This window comes from Cucurbita pepo, chromosome LG19 (assembly GCF_002806865.2).
Source record: "Cucurbita pepo subsp. pepo cultivar mu-cu-16 chromosome LG19, ASM280686v2, whole genome shotgun sequence".
Taxonomy (NCBI): domain Eukaryota; kingdom Viridiplantae; phylum Streptophyta; class Magnoliopsida; order Cucurbitales; family Cucurbitaceae; genus Cucurbita; species Cucurbita pepo.
The window spans coordinates 5,003,116-5,021,372 of NC_036656.1; the positions used below are offsets into that span (position 1 = coordinate 5,003,116).

Consider the following 18,257-nt stretch of genomic DNA (forward strand, 5'->3'; position numbering starts at 1 on the left):
GCAACGCCATTCAGAGAAGCTGAGCAGCCTGTAAAGAGAATCGTACCCCTTCCTCTTTCCACCATCCCCGGAAGAACCTACAAATTTTGAAACGAATTTGTTTCTTAGACTAAATTCTAAAGCTATTTTATTTGATTTCTGGAAAATACATTGTATATAATGGGACTGGGCTTATTGGAATGAAGAAATGGATAAAAGTGAGGGAGCCCTGTAGTGTACCTGTTGGGAGCAATGGAAAGCACCCACCGATGAAACAGCGAGAGATTTCTCAAATGACTCAATACGAACGTCGGTTGACCTTGTGGGTTTCCTCGAAACTTGCTGATTCGCATTGTAAATCAAAACCTCGACAAATCCCAGAGACAGCACTCCTTCGAATGCCTCTCGCACACTCCTCGAGTCAGAGCAATCTATTCGAATCGCAAACACTTGAGCCTTCTCTTCTCTGGCAATCTCATCCGCAAATCTCGATAACCTACCTGAAAAACTGGACAAAATGAGAGACAGGGATTGTAATCTCCCATTTTGAAGAGGGTAGTCGATTGAGTACATACCCAAGTCTCTAGCGAGAATAGCGACGGTGTAGCCCTCGTGCGCGAACTTGCGAGCGATAGAACGGCCGAGCTTTGGGCCAACACCAACAATGGCGGCGATGCCTCGGGCAGAGCTTGAACTACCCACGTTGCGCATCCTTGGGAATTGAATGGTTAATTAGAGAAGAAAAGAAAATGGAAGAAGTAGATAAAGATGTGTATATATATATATATGGAAAAGAATTTGGAAGAAGTTGTTTATATAAGAAAGAAGAAGAAACAAGAGTCAATAGAATAGAAGATCTTCTCCATCGCTGTCTGAGTTCATTGGGTTTGCCTCAATTTGAAGAGACATCGTTTGGATTTGGGATTTTGGGGTTTATGGGACTGTTGGGTTTCACCTTTTCTTCTATTAAACCTTCTCCCCATTGCATCCTCTTCCATAATCATTCACCCTCCCCCTTCCCCCTCCTCCTCCTCACCAAAGTCCAAATACTCTATCCATAAACAACTTCCTTTTGATATATATATATATAGTTCTTATATTTAAATAAAATATCCCTCAAAAAATCTCTTCATAACCCCAAACAATTTAGAAATTTGATGTTTATTTATTTATTCAAATCATGGTATTAAAAAAAAAAAGTCTCAAATGGTTGGTTTGCGTTTTGTTTTGTGTTGTTTTATGTTTTTTAAGGTAAGTTTTGGTGAGGGGAATAAGTTTGAAATGAGAGAGACATTTATGTTGTACCACCACTAGGTTGGTAGTCAAAACATGTTGGATACAAATTCTTACTGGAATTTTGTAAAGTTACAGATTCTAAATTTGCTCTACCAATACCAACAAAAAGATTATGGCTTACAAAATCACCAATGGAGTGACAGATTTAGATTCATACTACAAACATCCTCTAACCATTTAACTCTTAAATTATGTCAAAATCTAATTGTTGCACATGTTTTCTCAAAATGGTGACATATAGTAAATTGTATATTTTAAAATTACAGGGCCAAGTTTATAATAATAATAAGAATAAAGGTGTACTATTTATTTGTGTGTGTGTGTGCGCGCGCGCGCCATAGGGAGCATTAAATGATGGGGATTATTGGGTTGCGAAGGGATGCGGTGGGTGAGAAAGAGGGCAGAGTCTTGTTTCACGTGGCCACTCTTTCCACCGCCAACTTGACCTCCATGCTTACCGAAACCTCCTCCAATCATTTCGTGCATCCTAAAAGCCCTCTNATAAAAGTGAGGGAGCCCTGTAGTGTACCTGTTGGGAGCAATGGAAAGCACCCACCGATGAAACAGCGAGAGATTTCTCAAATGACTCAATACGAACGTCGGTTGACCTTGTGGGTTTCCTCGAAACTTGCTGATTCGCATTGTAAATCAAAACCTCGACAAATCCCAGAGACAGCACTCCTTCGAATGCCTCTCGCACACTCCTCGAGTCAGAGCAATCTATTCGAATCGCAAACACTTGAGCCTTCTCTTCTCTGGCAATCTCATCCGCAAATCTCGATAACCTACCTGAAAAACTGGACAAAATGAGAGACAGGGATTGTAATCTCCCATTTTGAAGAGGGTAGTCGATTGAGTACATACCCAAGTCTCTAGCGAGAATAGCGACGGTGTAGCCCTCGTGCGCGAACTTGCGAGCGATAGAACGGCCGAGCTTTGGGCCAACACCAACAATGGCGGCGATGCCTCGGGCAGAGCTTGAACTACCCACGTTGCGCATCCTTGGGAATTGAATGGTTAATTAGAGAAGAAAAGAAAATGGAAGAAGTAGATAAAGATGTGTATATATATATATATGGAAAAGAATTTGGAAGAAGTNCTAATTGTTTTATTTAACTTAATACATTATGTGATATTGTTTGTGGGGAAAGATATATTAATTGAAGAAGAAAGGGGTGGAGAGACGAATGAATGGTGGCGGCGGCGGCGGCAAAGGGATGGATGCTCAAATTTCCAGAAATGGAAGAGAGAGAATCTAAAATTAGGAAAAATAAAGAACCAAACTTGAGTTGTGTGTCAGGGTTTTGAATGCAATTCGGTGGTTCCCCCTTGTATTGTAATATTTAGAGTTAATTGTTGTGTTATATATTCCAAATGATACAAAGAGGAAAGGGACGCAACGTAGCAATCATATTAAATAAGATGTTTGGATGAGTCGATAAGAACTCCAGCTAGACCGCGTGCTTTGGAATTCAATAATGATTTGGAATATATTTTAAAGAGGGGAGAGAGGTAAAGGGGAAGATTCTGGAAAAATGGGATTTGATTCCATTACTTCCCCTCTCTTTTAAAAGTTTTATTCCACCCCCTCCTCGCTCCCACCAACTTCCAACTCTACTTCTAAAATTAATTTTTAGAGCTCTCAAATAGCCTCCACTTAATCGAGGCTTGACTCCCTGGAGTTCTCGAACAAAGGACAAAGTACACCCTTTGTTCGACACTTTAGTCACTTTTGACTACACCTTCTACGCTCATAATTATTTGTTTGATATTTGAGAATTCTATTGACATGGCTAAGTTTAGGACATGACTCTCGTACCAACTGTCACAACAAGGGTGAATAAATATGAAATTATTATTACTTAAAAAAAACAATAGAGAGACAACTAAAATAATGGAGTGTTCTACTACTAGGCGTAAGGCTTCTGTTTAAACTCAAATAAATCCTATAAATAACTCCTACAAAAACTCAATTGAAATACATTATTGAAGTTGACTCCTAATAAAGATGAATAACTCAACAACAGACTAATTCAACTAGTAGCAAGTTGCACTAAATTTTGATAGACAAAACATATTGAAATACTCATGTTGATTTATGGCGATAGTTTTCACTCTTAAAAAGTGGAGTGTAGATAACGTGAGCATGTCATGTTAGGCTGTCAAATATCAAATGTGGATACTAAATCCTGATTCAAATTCTAGGCGTTAATACATAGTGGTGGAAAGGAATGGCATTGGTTCCAAAACCAACCAGTCTCATCATATTCTTCTATCTTTTTGGTCTTTGAATTACAATAAAGAAGGAAGAACTCAGAAATGTTGCCCTATATCATATCATACAGTCAATCGCAATGCAAATGCAAATGAGGTTCATATAACTTGTGTTGTGTTTGGATGAACTCTAATTCTGAATGAGTAAATTGGAGTCTCTGGTATGCGATAAAGTAGAATTTTTTGAGGGCATTTGAGGGAGGTAGTGGAAAGACAGATAATAAGACGACAATAAAAAGCGAGTGAGTTGAATTGTCTTTTTCAACAAATTCTATTTTCGAGCAATTTAATTCATGAAAATGAGAGGTGGAAGCAATTATTAGAGAATTAGATGAGGACAGGAAAGCCCACTCCCACTCCCACTCCCACTCCCAGGCCCAGCAACACCCAAGTTGCCCAATAATCCAATTCACTCGAATCAAATCAACTTAACTACACTAAATTAACTTATAAGACCTAAGATATTATAAATAAATAAATAAATAAAATAAATAAAGTTAGTTAGTTTGTGTTTCATCATGTGTGTAACAGCAGCATTCTGAAGGTGAAATTATATGGCATTACTTGTACAATTTGTGAGACAGCCTCTCTCCCTTTCCTCTCAACACATTTAGCTGCTTCAATTCTCAGCTCATTTGGAAGCTGCAAGCAAACCCAATCCAACAGTGATTCCATGTCCTTTGCGAAGTCAAGTAAGTACCAATCCAAAACCTTTGGGATCATCAGCTTCTTGCTCCTCTTTGAAATCCCAATGGCTGCCTCCAAATACTCCCTCTTTGCTAATTCTAGCTCCTCTTCAACATTTGATCCTCTGTACACTCTCACCTTCATTCATTTCACACATGTTTTGCATCAGTAAAACCCAACCTCACTACCTGAGATGTGATACTATGGTAACAGATGTTTTAGATGGATAATGTCATGTCCAAATGTCGCATACTTACCGCGGGAGACGACCAGCTTCCACAACAGAGTGCAAACGTAATCAACGGTTCAGAACATTCCAATCCGAACACGCTGCGTGCTCTCATCTCGTCGTGCTTTACTGCTTTTGGGCAGGTCTGAAATTTATGGACCAAAATGAATCAACAACTTAGCATTGGACTATTTAGAGGAGTTGGAAAGGATGGACTTACGAACTTCAGATGATAAGGAAGTCTCAAGATGAAATGCTCGATTGTTATTGCATTTAGAAGGTGTCCTCCCACAACAATTGTTGCCTGACATGACAAGAACAGTTTTGAGTTTGAATGTCATGAACAACAACAGCCCCACCAAACAAGATGGCATACTCATTTTACCTTCTGCATCAATGTGACAACTCCTTCATGACTCTCAGGTATCCCATGCTCTAAATATGCCTAACGTCACACAATGCAGCCGTGTTAGTTTCTTGATTTAGGACTCTAATTATCAGGTAAATGAAGATTTTATAGTAACTCACGTTCATCATGCATGAATTGTAGATATTGATCCAGAAAGCTAGCTTCTCCTGATGGTTAAGACCTGCCAAGCTAACCAAGGCGAGTCTCTGGAACAAGTTTCTGTGCAGTACAATGAATAGCTTCATTCAGATAACAAAATCACCAGAAATTTTCAGGCAAGAAAACACATCTACACAACTTACTTTAGCCTATGAGTTAGATGAACTGCGCTACTTGATCGGTTGAGATCCACGGAGCTAGCTACGATTGCACAGAGATGTCTATAGGGACCAATGTTCCTACATTTGAAATCTGAACAGACCTCATAAGGATCTTGCAACTCTGCTGGTCCATTTGAAGTTTGAGAGTCCATATCTTTGTCTTTTGATGAACTCAGTCTTATGAAAATGGAACACAAACACTTCACAATGTCCTCAGAAATTTTGTTTGGTGAGCTACTACCCTCTGTATCATCAAACAAACTAGATGCATTGTCCTTTGCTCTTTCTCGATCCAATCTAAACTCCGGCTGCAAAATTGGAAGCAACTCAATGAGTTATTGAAATTTATTTAGGTTGAAGTTAAATTCAATATGGCAACAAGCAAAAACCTGAAACTTCAAAGGACTTGAGTTCTTCTCCAAAAATTCTTGCTTGAAAGGAGACTTCTTCAATGGGCTTATAATTCTATCAACTTTCTTTTCAGGAGATGGCTTACTTTTCACAGAATTTGCATATGATTCATTCTCCTTTCCCTGCCCATCTTCTGGAAGAAACAAAAAGGAACTCGATTTCCCAGGAACATGTTTCCCATTGCCAAATCTGTTACAACAATTTCCATTACGATCGAAGAAGTTGTCGTTCGACAATAGCTTTCGACTTGAAGAACATCTGGCCAGTGCAGGCTGCAGCCTGGCTATTGAGTTTGCAGAATTGAACTCATTTTGGCAATATGATTTCGTTCTTCGATGCTTCGAAATTCTGGTCGATATGGGATCCATAGTGTCGGCGGAATCGACCGAATTCCTGGTGGAGGATGATACATATACAGCTTCCTGATAGAGCCCTTGTCTGAAATTTACAACCTGTTCTTCTAGCCTAACAACCTCTTCCTCTAGAACAGCTACTTCAGCAAGAAGTTCTAGTATCTGCAACAAGGAAGGAAACAGGAAATTTCAAAATTCTAAGTGTTATCAGTCCAACCCTTTTCCATTCTTTTAATGAAGAACAGAAAAACGAATGAAAAAGAGAGGATGAAATTTGCAGGTTATACTAACATAAGGAGGGAGATAGGGAGGAAGACGAGGGAGAGCTCCTAGAGGTCGAGTAAAAGCTCTTTCCAATGCCTTATGAACATTCTCTTCATGTCTGAGCTTCTTCTTCAGCTTATCAACCTGCAAATTTCAAAATTACAAATCCATCAAATAACCGACATTTTCCCTAAAATCGCAGTTGGAGAAGGACATAATTACATCTTGTAGCAATGCTATTTTTCTTTCTCTGTTCATTCTGTGCCGATTTATGATAATCCCAGGTTTGTCATTCGCCATCGTCTTGCTCCTCCCAGTTTCTAATTGCTTCACCTTCTATCAAAATTCAGGGAACAAAAAACAATCATAAAAGTGGATGAACAAAATGTGCATCAGAAAGAATAACAATGGCAGTCATTTCCATTTTCCGGATAGACAAAACAGAGGGATTCAGAAGGAATTTGATGGGCAGCTTTAAAAGCTTCAAATTGTAATCAAAGTGAAAGCCTAAAACCAAATAAATCGAAGCGCAGGCTAACTCTGTGGGGAAAGCAATCTAAAGTTGGAACAATAAGACAGCTTTCAGTGGAAAAGGAAAAAAGAGAAAGCAAAAGAAAAAGGAACAAACTAAACCCACCTTGTCATGATTATGAGTTTTGACGGTTTGAGTGCTGCCGCGGACTCTGGCATTCATCTTTTACTTTTGCTGGGAAAAGAACAGGAATTCCACCAAAAATCAATATTCCCACAACCCGAAAAAAAAGGAAGCGGAAATCGAAATGAATAAAAACAGATTAAACCCAAAAGACAGCGTTTTGTACAAAATAATAGAGCGGGAAGCTCAAAAACAGAGGACCCAGAAATCGAAAATCACCTGCAAAATATAGTGTGTGGTTTAGGAAAGCAATGGGTGGGTGTTTGAATCTCGAAGAGCGTGAAGGAGAAAGCAGAAGAAGATACACAAAACGACGAGGTTTGGAGCTGAAAATGCGCCTTCCAAAAGGAGAAATTACAGAAGCAACAAAACCCAACTGCAAATCACAAGAAGGAACAATTGGGCAAAGGCCAAAGCATAATTAAAAAAGGAAAAACAGGGTAAAACACAACATGATAAACAAGAGCTCAGCAATTGAAGTTGAGGAGAGCATGTTTTTGTTTAGGTGTGAATATATAAGCTTTTGAGCGCCAATGAGGAGAGAGATGGAATTGTCGGATGGGGGTTTGGCGTACAGCGAGTCGAGTGACAAAGTAGGATTGTCCGAACTGCTTTTGGTGTCCCACACCAAAGAGGAGAGAGGCCCCGCTTGTGTTTTGCATTTAACTCTCACGCTCCCATTTCAAATCTGAGTAAACTTGACCACTTTTAGTCTCATTTCTTTAATTACTAGTATTTTCTCACGTGCACAAAAACTAAAATAATTACAATTAATGACATCATATAATTCTTCTATCAAATATTTTATGTTAAGTATTTACACTTCATANACAAAAGAAACATATTTGGCTGTGTATGCAACGAACGTGAGAAGTGATGCCAAAAGCAAAGCTAAAGCAAGCACATCATGAATCACGACAATTTTTTATTTTTTTATTATTTTTTTTTTCTATTTCAGAAAAAAGATTCCTCTCCGTTCTTTTTCTTTCCTTTCCACTTAAATGTTCTTCATTCTTTCTTGCATTTCAAGTGTACTTCAAATAATTCACTATCTTCTAGAGACGTTTCCTTATTTACAGCTTTACCATTAAGGCCCCAAAGGAAATTGCTAAGCATACCCATCATCGGCCCAAGCCCTGTCTATGGGCGGGCTGTATCTGTGGTCCAATGGACACCCTTTCTTTCAACTGGCCCACTTACATGGCCCTACACCCCCCAAAACCCAACTTAACTGCACAAGCAAGCACCCTTTCTTTCATCAGGGTTAGTCTCCAACCACCCTTACGAGAGATTTGTGATCCTATAATAAATATAGATCACGCCATTGAATTGCAATGATAATGAAAGAAGAAACGCTGCTCGTCTACTACACCTGGGCTTTGTTTGGAACAACCGAAACGAGATGGCAAGCAAAACTATTCTCAAAAGNAGCTTCTTCTTCAGCTTATCAACCTGCAAATTTCAAAATTACAAATCCATCAAATAACCGACATTTTCCCTAAAATCGCAGTTGGAGAAGGACATAATTACATCTTGTAGCAATGCTATTTTTCTTTCTCTGTTCATTCTGTGCCGATTTATGATAATCCCAGGTTTGTCATTCGCCATCGTCTTGCTCCTCCCAGTTTCTAATTGCTTCACCTTCTATCAAAATTCAGGGAACAAAAAACAATCATAAAAGTGGATGAACAAAATGTGCATCAGAAAGAATAACAATGGCAGTCATTTCCATTTTCCGGATAGACAAAACAGAGGGATTCAGAAGGAATTTGATGGGCAGCTTTAAAAGCTTCAAATTGTAATCAAAGTGAAAGCCTAAAACCAAATAAATCGAAGCGCAGGCTAACTCTGTGGGGAAAGCAATCTAAAGTTGGAACAATAAGACAGCTTTCAGTGGAAAAGGAAAAAAGAGAAAGCAAAAGAAAAAGGAACAAACTAAACCCACCTTGTCATGATTATGAGTTTTGACGGTTTGAGTGCTGCCGCGGACTCTGGCATTCATCTTTTACTTTTGCTGGGAAAAGAACAGGAATTCCACCAAAAATCAATATTCCCACAACCCGAAAAAAAAGGAAGCGGAAATCGAAATGAATAAAAACAGATTAAACCCAAAAGACAGCGTTTTGTACAAAATAATAGAGCGGGAAGCTCAAAAACAGAGGACCCAGAAATCGAAAATCACCTGCAAAATATAGTGTGTGGTTTAGGAAAGCAATGGGTGGGTGTTTGAATCTCGAAGAGCGTGAAGGAGAAAGCAGAAGAAGATACACAAAACGACGAGGTTTGGAGCTGAAAATGCGCCTTCCAAAAGGAGAAATTACAGAAGCAACAAAACCCAACTGCAAATCACAAGAAGGAACAATTGGGCAAAGGCCAAAGCATAATTAAAAAAGGAAAAACAGGGTAAAACACAACATGATAAACAAGAGCTCAGCAATTGAAGTTGAGGAGAGCATGTTTTTGTTTAGGTGTGAATATATAAGCTTTTGAGCGCCAATGAGGAGAGAGATGGAATTGTCGGATGGGGGTTTGGCGTACAGCGAGTCGAGTGACAAAGTAGGATTGTCCGAACTGCTTTTGGTGTCCCACACCAAAGAGGAGAGAGGCCCCGCTTGTGTTTTGCATTTAACTCTCACGCTCCCATTTCAAATCTGAGTAAACTTGACCACTTTTAGTCTCATTTCTTTAATTACTAGTATTTTCTCACGTGCACAAAAACTAAAATAATTACAATTAATGACATCATATAATTCTTCTATCAAATATTTTATGTTAAGTATTTACACTTCATACTTTCTCTAAATATTTTGTTTTTTTAAAAAAAAAAAAAAAAACAAATAGACATACCTCTCACAAATTGCTATATAACATTGCTCTAAAGTTAGTTTTAGCTTTTTTATTTTAAATTATTTGCATTTGAAATGATTTTTTATGTTCTTAATTTTTTTTAAAAGTTAAATGTCTACTTTTTATTTATTTATTTATTTTAGTACAACTTTTTTTTTTTTAATTGACAGCCATGATAGCCTAAATGTATAGTGGTGCCATCAAATTTGTGTTTATTCAAGCAAAGAATTTTGATGTTTTTTTTAAAATAAAAAAAATTAACAAATGAGAGAGTGATAATCAAGTTTTGATCTTAATTAAGATTAGCTGAGATCAAACAAACTTCAATTGTCTTTCAAGGGTTTTTTTTTTAACTTTTCTTTGAAAAATGTACTTTAAATAAAACAAGATAAATATTAAAGTGCATTTTCAAAGGAATGACAAAAGGAGGATAATTTTTGGTATCATCAAAAAACGTGAACAAGTTTTTTGGTTAATTGAATTGTTACAAAAGTGGTAGGCGTAAATCCCTTTAGTCGTACACGAGATTCAAAGAGGTCAATGGGCAATTTTTTTAAATAATGATCCTGTTTATTTTTTTTTTTTTAAATGGACTATACCATCATTTTAGTCCATTCATTTAAATGATATATTTCTTTGTGCAATGTAGGCCCAAATCGTAGTTATAGAAATAATTTGTTTATAATTGAATATCAACACCCGTATAAATGTTGTTATAATATTGTCCACTTTAAGCATGAAATGTCATTCTCGAAATGTCTCATATTAATAGAGATAATAATGTCTATCACTTATATATTTATTATGATCTTTCCCTTACTTAGCTTATATGAGATTCTAACAACCTTCGTTATGATACATAATGTTGAAAAAGAATGTGATCCCAGATTTATTATCGATCACATCACAAATACAAATAAAATAGGTTAACATATAGTTTTGGTATTTGCAATTTTAAGAGGGACATGCATTTATAATTCGAACTTGGCTTTTTTAAAAAAATAATTTTAAATAACACTGTTAATTAGTCATTTAGGTTTAGAGAAAAAAAAAAGAAGTTAATATCAAAACTAATTTAGAATATATTTTCGTTTTCCACAATTCATCCATACAAAAAATAATAACTAAAATTGAAAAGTACAAAAGAAACATATTTGGCTGTGTATGCAACGAACGTGAGAAGTGATGCCAAAAGCAAAGCTAAAGCAAGCACATCATGAATCACGACAATTTTTTATTTTTTTATTATTTTTTTTTTCTATTTCAGAAAAAAGATTCCTCTCCGTTCTTTTTCTTTCCTTTCCACTTAAATGTTCTTCATTCTTTCTTGCATTTCAAGTGTACTTCAAATAATTCACTATCTTCTAGAGACGTTTCCTTATTTACAGCTTTACCATTAAGGCCCCAAAGGAAATTGCTAAGCATACCCATCATCGGCCCAAGCCCTGTCTATGGGCGGGCTGTATCTGTGGTCCAATGGACACCCTTTCTTTCAACTGGCCCACTTACATGGCCCTACACCCCCCAAAACCCAACTTAACTGCACAAGCAAGCACCCTTTCTTTCATCAGGGTTAGTCTCCAACCACCCTTACGAGAGATTTGTGATCCTATAATAAATATAGATCACGCCATTGAATTGCAATGATAATGAAAGAAGAAACGCTGCTCGTCTACTACACCTGGGCTTTGTTTGGAACAACCGAAACGAGATGGCAAGCAAAACTATTCTCAAAAGCCACCGATTTTTTGTTTTTGTTTTTTTGTTTTTTTTTTTTTTAATATTAATTGATCAAACTTCAGGATGATACTGATAAAAAGAACTCCCAGACATTGGCTGGGACTTGGCAACGAGAGTTTGGGGACTCGTTTCAAAAAAGCTATCGGAGTCCCTTTCTATGGATCTGGGGATGATCATGGAGGGGGCATCCTTTGATTTGTTAATCAAATGAAGTCCAGAGAAGTGATCACCCCAGATATCATATTTGTATTTATCCTGAATCCTACACTTACCTTCCCCATTTAAACTACCTTTTTGGTTGAAGAGTTTTGAGCCAGGAGCTCGAGCATGCGGTGCAATTTTTGAGGTTGGAGCAACAAGAGAGGAGCATATGACATTTGGGACAGGCCTCCCAGCAGATGGAAAAGTTGCTGAAGGCAGCAAAATTGGTTTACTGCAACTCTTCCTTGAGGGAGATGAAGCCAAGTTGTCAATGCAATTCTTCACATTAACTTCAGGTGGTTTCAGCGCATTGGTGACACAAGTAGGTGCAGATGGTGATGCCTTGTGACATTGGGTTTTGTCATCCACCTGAGCAGAAAAGAGAGTCCTCGCCTCAATGGACTGGTTCACATCAGGAGACATACCCCATACACGTTTCGGTAAACCAGATGCAGTGGGAGACAAAGGGGAAGAAGGCGTAGAATTACCACTTTGACTACTGGAAACTTCAACTAGACCACCTAATTTTATGCCACCTCCCTTTTTCTTCTTTCGCCGCCTCCCCCTCTCCATATCAGTTTTCACTGTCAGGTAATTTGGTTGAGATGCTTCCGCGGCATCAGAATTCACAATTACAAGAGATTTTGCCTGCAAGGATGATTGTGGTGTTCCTTCTCCTTCAAAAACAGACCAAACATTCGTGAATTGACTGCTTTTCTCACTAGGATGCACAGAACAAGTCTTTTCTACACTCCTTGTGGAACTGCATATGCATAAGTCCAGAAAGCTCAAAGATATCATATGCGCCAAATTCCAACAGAAGAACAAGAACATTACAGGAGCAATTAGGAGAACAGCGAAAGAGAATTTCTTCAGTCGTGTCCACAACACTGATTTTCTGCAATTATTGAGCATATAGAAGGGAAGACTGGCCTTCATGGGTATTACAAGAATACCATTAGCCAAGGCCAGTTCAAGCTCTCTATACACTACAGCGGACGAAAGATCAGTCTGGTATGATATGGTAAGGTTTTTTGACTCTCCAGGTTCAAGGGAAAATTCTTTACAATTATGTACTAAGAAACCATCTGATGCACACTCTGAACCTGATATTTTGATCTTCTTGAATTCCAAAGGCAAGTCGCCAGTGTTCTTAGCATACAACTCTTTAGATAATGACATTGTACAGGCATGGCTAACCTCTTCCACACGGAATGACCTTTCTGAAGGGGAGATGTTGAGCAAAATTGGGCATTCAAGCTCAAACTCTATACCCTTAACAGGCTTTGAACCCTTAAGAAGAAGCAGAGAAGATGAACCCCCGTATCCTCTCAACGACAACCATTCTACACCAGATAGATTATTTCTTACTAAAACTGAACTTCGGAAGTGACATCCATCAGAAGGGTAAAAGATTATTGGCCCAAAAAGCACATTCCCATAAGGATGAACATAAGCCTCCGTAACAGCATCCTCTGCTAGTGAAAAACCATACTTCTTCGGCATAGTAGAGCCATTGTGAATCAAACCACCAGATGGGTGGATGACAAATCCTTCGGGTTCTCTGCATTCATCAGTAATTTCACCGGAATTAATAATTAGCTGCATTACAACCGGCCACTTGCTTGGATTTTTTACAGTAATCCACTTAGTAGAATGACTTCCAGCCTCGACCATGGGAAAGAATACCTCGTGCTCATCAAGCACAGACATGGACCTTCTGGTCCCCATGGAAACCCAATTTTCAAGCACCAATTCATCTGCTTCTACCCTCTCCACAGCCTTAAATTCAAAGAAGCATCTTGGTCAGTTATACAAGTATATACAATCAATGCATGAACGTGTATAATATGGATGGAAGGGGAGAAAGGAAAGGACAANAAAAAAAAAAAAAAAAAAAAAAAAAAAGATTTCGAATTTATAATCCTAGCACATTTGCCTATCAAAATCAAAGTCGTTAGTAGGTCTCGGCTACCAAGCTTCATAATTGCCACCCTTTATAAGTGAAACAAGGATGAAATAAAGTTGAAGACCAAAATACAGACTAAGAAAAAAGTTGAAACTGCAAAAACCATGACGTTAAGTCAGAAAGCTACATGAGAAGATGGGTGTTTGTACGAAAGTATATTCAGCCAATAAAGAAAGTGGAGGTGCAAGAAACTTCAACTCAAATTAATTGAAAAGGCATTCTATGAATTTAAAATTACAGCTTTTGATTTTACAGTATCCTACAGAAATATTCATAAAGTGAAATGGCAATAAAAATCCACAAGTAAAGAGTGCAGTCATACCAGCAACTATACTATTGGATAAACATGAGAAAAGTACGCTAGTAAGAAACAAATTTTATCCTTAAATGAATGACAACAATCTCCCAACATACAAACTATAATACTTATAAATTTGTTTAAGAAAAAATGTACCTCGATTTCTGATTCTAAACGCACATGATTAGCCAAAGACTCTGTTCTTACATTACCAGATGTGATGTGTTCATTTTGCTTTCCATCTCCCATGAAAGAGTACTTCCAGTATTCTGAACATTGAAGGAATATATCCTTGCAAGGAATTTCAATATGAGAACTAGTTGACTCATTTGTTGACACAAGTAATTTACAACTACTATACACATTGAAACTTTCAGGTGAAGCCTTGTGAAAGTGAGCATCTTGCTCATTACAGGCAATCAAAGCAACTTGTGTGACAGTTCCAGGGAAAAGTAGCAAGCCTTCCAAGCTTTTGAACTTAAGAACCTTGCTTTCAGCCACTTCAATAATCTTAAGAACACTAAGCAAGTGAGAAGCACTGTTCTTCAGAGCAATGGCAACAAAAACATTTCCACGGTATAATAAAGGCTCAAAAGATGCAAATACAGACCCTTTACGATCATCATCGATTGACCCCCCTTCAAGTTCAGCTTCAAGAGGGACCACAATTACATCGGGCTTATCCTGTGAAGGCCTAAATAACTGCAGCCAAAATGTGCCAATGATTGTCCCTCCACGTTCAAATGACAAATCCATTTCCATAATAGTTTCATTGCTGTGAGGATCTATCTTCCACTGTTTGTTCGGTCTCATAGACAACAATGGTGAGCCTATATGACCATGATGGACAACCAAGCCTTCTTTCTTAATTGATGGCTTTGGCTCATCAAATACCTGATACCTATCTACTTTACAAACAGCTTCTGTATGGTGACATTTATCCTCTTTGAAAACTGATATCCATCCTGTTAATTCCTCAACATAGAGAACATCATCAAAGGGATTGAATAAAGACAAATTTTTAGTCCATCTCCCACTTGAGTGTATATTTAGGCTTAACAAAGGCTGGATTCCATAAGGTGACTGAATGGCAAAGCCTTTAGCCGGGATAAAAAAACCACCCAAACCTGTCTGCAAAATCAGATGGGCAGAGGACAAGCCCAAATATTTTGGGTAGAAAACAAAGTAAATAGAGACTGATTCACCAGGTCCTATTAAAGCCTCTTTAAAATTGCAAGAGTAGAACTGTGAGTCAGTGCTGAATGGTTCATAGATATGTAGAATACTTTGGTTGCACGTATTCATCACAGTTAGTGACGCTAAAGAAGGTAAGTATAAAAACTTATGTCCCCAGTCCAATTCAGTGGGACTAAGATCCACGTAGGGAGATAAAGAACTATCTGAAAAATATGAATTTGTAGCAACATGATCTTTCTTTTGTGAAGAACTTGGGCTTTTCTGGTAATGAGGATCCCCTCTACATGTAGAAAGATCAAATTTAGTACCGCTATCATGTTTTTGTATGGAAGACAGCTCATTCGCACCCTGTCTTGAGTTTAGAGAACATGAAATTATGCCACCTTCAAACAATTCAAACACACCATAATCTGATGACTGGCTTTTGTTTGCAGCCAACTCGTCATCTTGAGTCGATCCAACGGGTGGTGGTGTACCATCAAACTGACCCAAAGACACTTCTACACCCATCCGTTTCTCATGAAATGTAAAGTCAGGCAGCGTTGAAGGAAAGCAAAAAAAACGACTGTCAGAACAGACACTTTCAAAACTCGAGCGGGTTGTTGGATTGGTGCCTGAGCGAATATCTGCAGGAAAGGTGCTATGGATGCCATTGGCAGGATTATTCATGTAGTATCCAGCGTCTTCATTTGACAATGATTGCAGCTCAGAAATGATGCATGGTCCACATGTAGCATGGTAAAAAAAAGCACGAGACAGAACTAGAATAAAAATGATTGCCCTGGCAAAGTTTGGATAAAACAGTCCCCTGAAAAGACCAAAAGGGTGCATTCCAGTCATTCGGATAATTTTGCTCAGACCAACATAAACAAAAAGTACAGGAAAGTCTGTTAACAACGAAAATCAGACGCAATAAATTGAAAAGCTACAGTCAGATGAGCTGCTTGAAAATGCAGAGGAGAGCATACAGAAGAATTCACGGAAAATGTCTACGTATGTCCAAGACTAGCGGTTTTTGAACATGATGGTCAACAATATCCAACAGCAGCTATAATGACAGATAAAAATCTGATCACCTTGATTTTTCTTCTTCAAGTTTGATGAAAAGTGTATTTAACAACAAGCTTTAAAACACTCGATGATTTGATTCCGAATATCATGGAGACGGTTCTAATTTGAACCGCGAAGAGATTAGGTTAGACCTCAAATAAGATTAGCATACCTATTAAGAAATTGATAGGCCCCAGAAAGCAATTAACACCGGCAGAAACAATCGGAGCCAAAACCACCAAGCCAACTTATCATCCAAACCATTCTTAAGCTCGGAATAAGTTCAGATGAAAAATACGTGCACAAAATGATTAAAACTCCACAGAGAAGCATTCGGAAGCAACAAAAGCAATCGCAAAACAACACGGCAGTAAAATGGATACGACGTTCCAAGAAAAACAGTGACAAATTGGAATAACCAGAGAAAGGAAATGAAATCGAACTGATAACTGAACAATCCCTTTTTCCAGTTTGTGAGAACATCGGAAGTGAAGTAGGAGGATGACATAAAAGAAGGAAAAATAAAGCGGTAGTAACAGTAGTAGAAGTAAAACAAGAAGAGTGAGCTGAAAAGGATGATGAAAGCCGAAAGTTTACCGGGGAAAAGAGAGTGAGAGCTGGGTTGGAGCTCTGGCATTTAGGACTTGGAACTCCATGAAGAAGCACAGAGAAATAACATCTAAGTTCCGACGGAAGGAACTATTCTTTTTAGGGTTTTAGTTCGAAATTGCGTTGGGTTTCTTCTTCTCGGCGTTCAACACCTGATAAACCGAACACCAAACGGAAGGCTCCCGGCGAAAACAGGAAAAAAAGGAGGGGGAAAAAGAAAAAAAAAAAAAAAAAAAAAAAAAAAAAAAAAAGTGTAAAGGTGAAAATTAGCCTTTGTTTGATTGAAATTACAGAAACGCCCCCATGACTCCGCCCAATGATTCACGGCGTCGCTTGCTGCCCGAATCAATTTTGGTCTGTCTGGCTGGCAAATTTAGTCGGCGTGGACACCCATTTTTTTGGATGATTAAAATTTAAAATTTAAAATTTTGATTTGTAATCTTTGACCCAACAAATGTTTTGGAAAAGGGAATTAATTCAAATTTGTTGGTACTTCAATTAAATGTATTCCTTAAATCAGTATTGGGTGAAAATCAAAGGGGGAAGTTTGTTGGGTAATTTAATGAGTATTTTTCATAGAAAAAGAAGAAAAAAAAGTATCATACCCAAATATAGTCAAATCATTTAACTAGTTTCCATTAATCATAGGAGTAAAAATTACATTACTATATCTTTCATTCATCCTTAGTATGAATAGGGTCCTATAAAATCTTTATAAAATTAACCTAAAAGTCGTTGTCCAAAATGGATGGCAATTATTAACCATTAACCATATAATGATATTTATATATAATAATAAGTACCTATTCTTACAATTCCTCTCTAGATTAATATTCAAATTGAATTAGTTATATACATTAATAATGAATTGACTTTTGTGATTTAAGCACATGAGAACCACACGCATTTGGTGTTCTAAATTTTCTATTATAGTCATGAAGAGTAGTTTCAGGAATCTTGAATATTAAGCTCAAATTCTGTTCCACACGAACACGCATCTTGGTTGAGGAAAAAGGTTATAATTAGGGGCCGCAGATGTTAAAACTAGTAACAATATCTCATATATGATTGATGTGTTTTATTTATTTATTTTCTGAAACAGGAGTGTTTTGTTTTTATAAGCTCCAAGAGATTTGTATTCATAAAATAATGGGTGGGCAGAAGTAGGGCCAGCAAGGAAGCATGCAATACAGTATACACCAGGCTTACATGCTTGGTACTTTTTTGTTTTCTATCAGAAAAAGAAAAGTACTTTTGTTTTTGTTTCTTTATAAGAAAAAGAAAAACACATCCACCTCTTTCCCCCTGTATTTTAGCTCATTAAATATTATAGCATTCCACTGGTAACTTTTAACAAAGACTTATACGGAAGTGGTNTTTTTTTTTTTTTTTTTTTTTTTTTTTTTTTTTTTTTTTTTTTTTTTAATGAGATATGTATATTTTGTTAATTGATATTGTAAAGTTTTGAA

At 37.5% G+C, this 18,257-nt stretch overlaps 4 protein-coding genes across 5 annotated transcripts in view; all 4 read right to left on the minus strand.

Moving 5' to 3' along the window:
- Positions 1-993, minus strand: part of LOC111781272 (3-oxoacyl-[acyl-carrier-protein] reductase FabG-like) — a gene marked incomplete in the record, with an annotated part of 2,241 nt that extends 1,248 nt beyond the window's left edge. The window contains 3 exon segments of the mRNA XM_023661776.1: positions 1-77; positions 220-479; positions 555-993. Of these exon segments, the coding sequence (XP_023517544.1) occupies positions 1-77; positions 220-479; positions 555-690 (473 nt within the window).
- A 769-nt stretch (positions 994-1,762) lies between these two features.
- Positions 1,763-2,356, minus strand: LOC111781665 (uncharacterized oxidoreductase F53C11.3-like). Its single transcript, XM_023662351.1, has 2 exons — positions 2,140-2,356; positions 1,763-2,064 (listed from the first exon to the last, which is right to left on the minus strand). Exons 1-2 carry the CDS (start codon positions 2,273-2,275, stop codon positions 1,763-1,765), a joined length of 438 nt encoding a protein of 145 aa, XP_023518119.1. The 5' UTR covers positions 2,276-2,356.
- A 1,635-nt stretch (positions 2,357-3,991) lies between these two features.
- Positions 3,992-9,368, minus strand: LOC111780916. 2 transcript variants are annotated; one of them, XM_023661271.1, is made up of 11 exons: positions 9,060-9,368; positions 8,823-8,891; positions 8,408-8,521; positions 6,250-6,366; positions 5,584-6,120; positions 5,177-5,502; positions 4,994-5,093; positions 4,851-4,910; positions 4,686-4,769; positions 4,494-4,610; positions 3,992-4,374 (listed from the first exon to the last, which is right to left on the minus strand). In XM_023661271.1, exons 2-11 carry the CDS (start codon positions 8,877-8,879, stop codon positions 4,066-4,068), a joined length of 1,821 nt encoding a protein of 606 aa, XP_023517039.1. In that variant the 5' UTR covers positions 8,880-8,891; positions 9,060-9,368; the 3' UTR covers positions 3,992-4,065. The 2 variants fall into 2 exon arrangements, with proteins under 2 accessions (XP_023517039.1, XP_023517038.1); XM_023661270.1 differs by lacking the exons at positions 8,408-8,521; positions 8,823-8,891; positions 9,060-9,368 and adding exons at positions 6,445-6,558; positions 6,860-6,928; positions 7,097-7,404.
- Positions 9,369-11,484: 2,116 nt separating this feature from the next.
- On the minus strand, positions 11,485-17,007 carry LOC111782070. The gene is made up of 3 exons (XM_023662848.1): positions 16,777-17,007; positions 14,089-15,937; positions 11,485-13,447 (listed from the first exon to the last, which is right to left on the minus strand). The coding sequence occupies exons 1-3, from the start codon at positions 16,833-16,835 to the stop codon at positions 11,516-11,518; spliced, it is 3,840 nt and encodes a 1,279-aa protein (XP_023518616.1). The 5' UTR covers positions 16,836-17,007; the 3' UTR covers positions 11,485-11,515.
- Between the last annotated feature and the right edge of the window lie 1,250 nt (positions 17,008-18,257).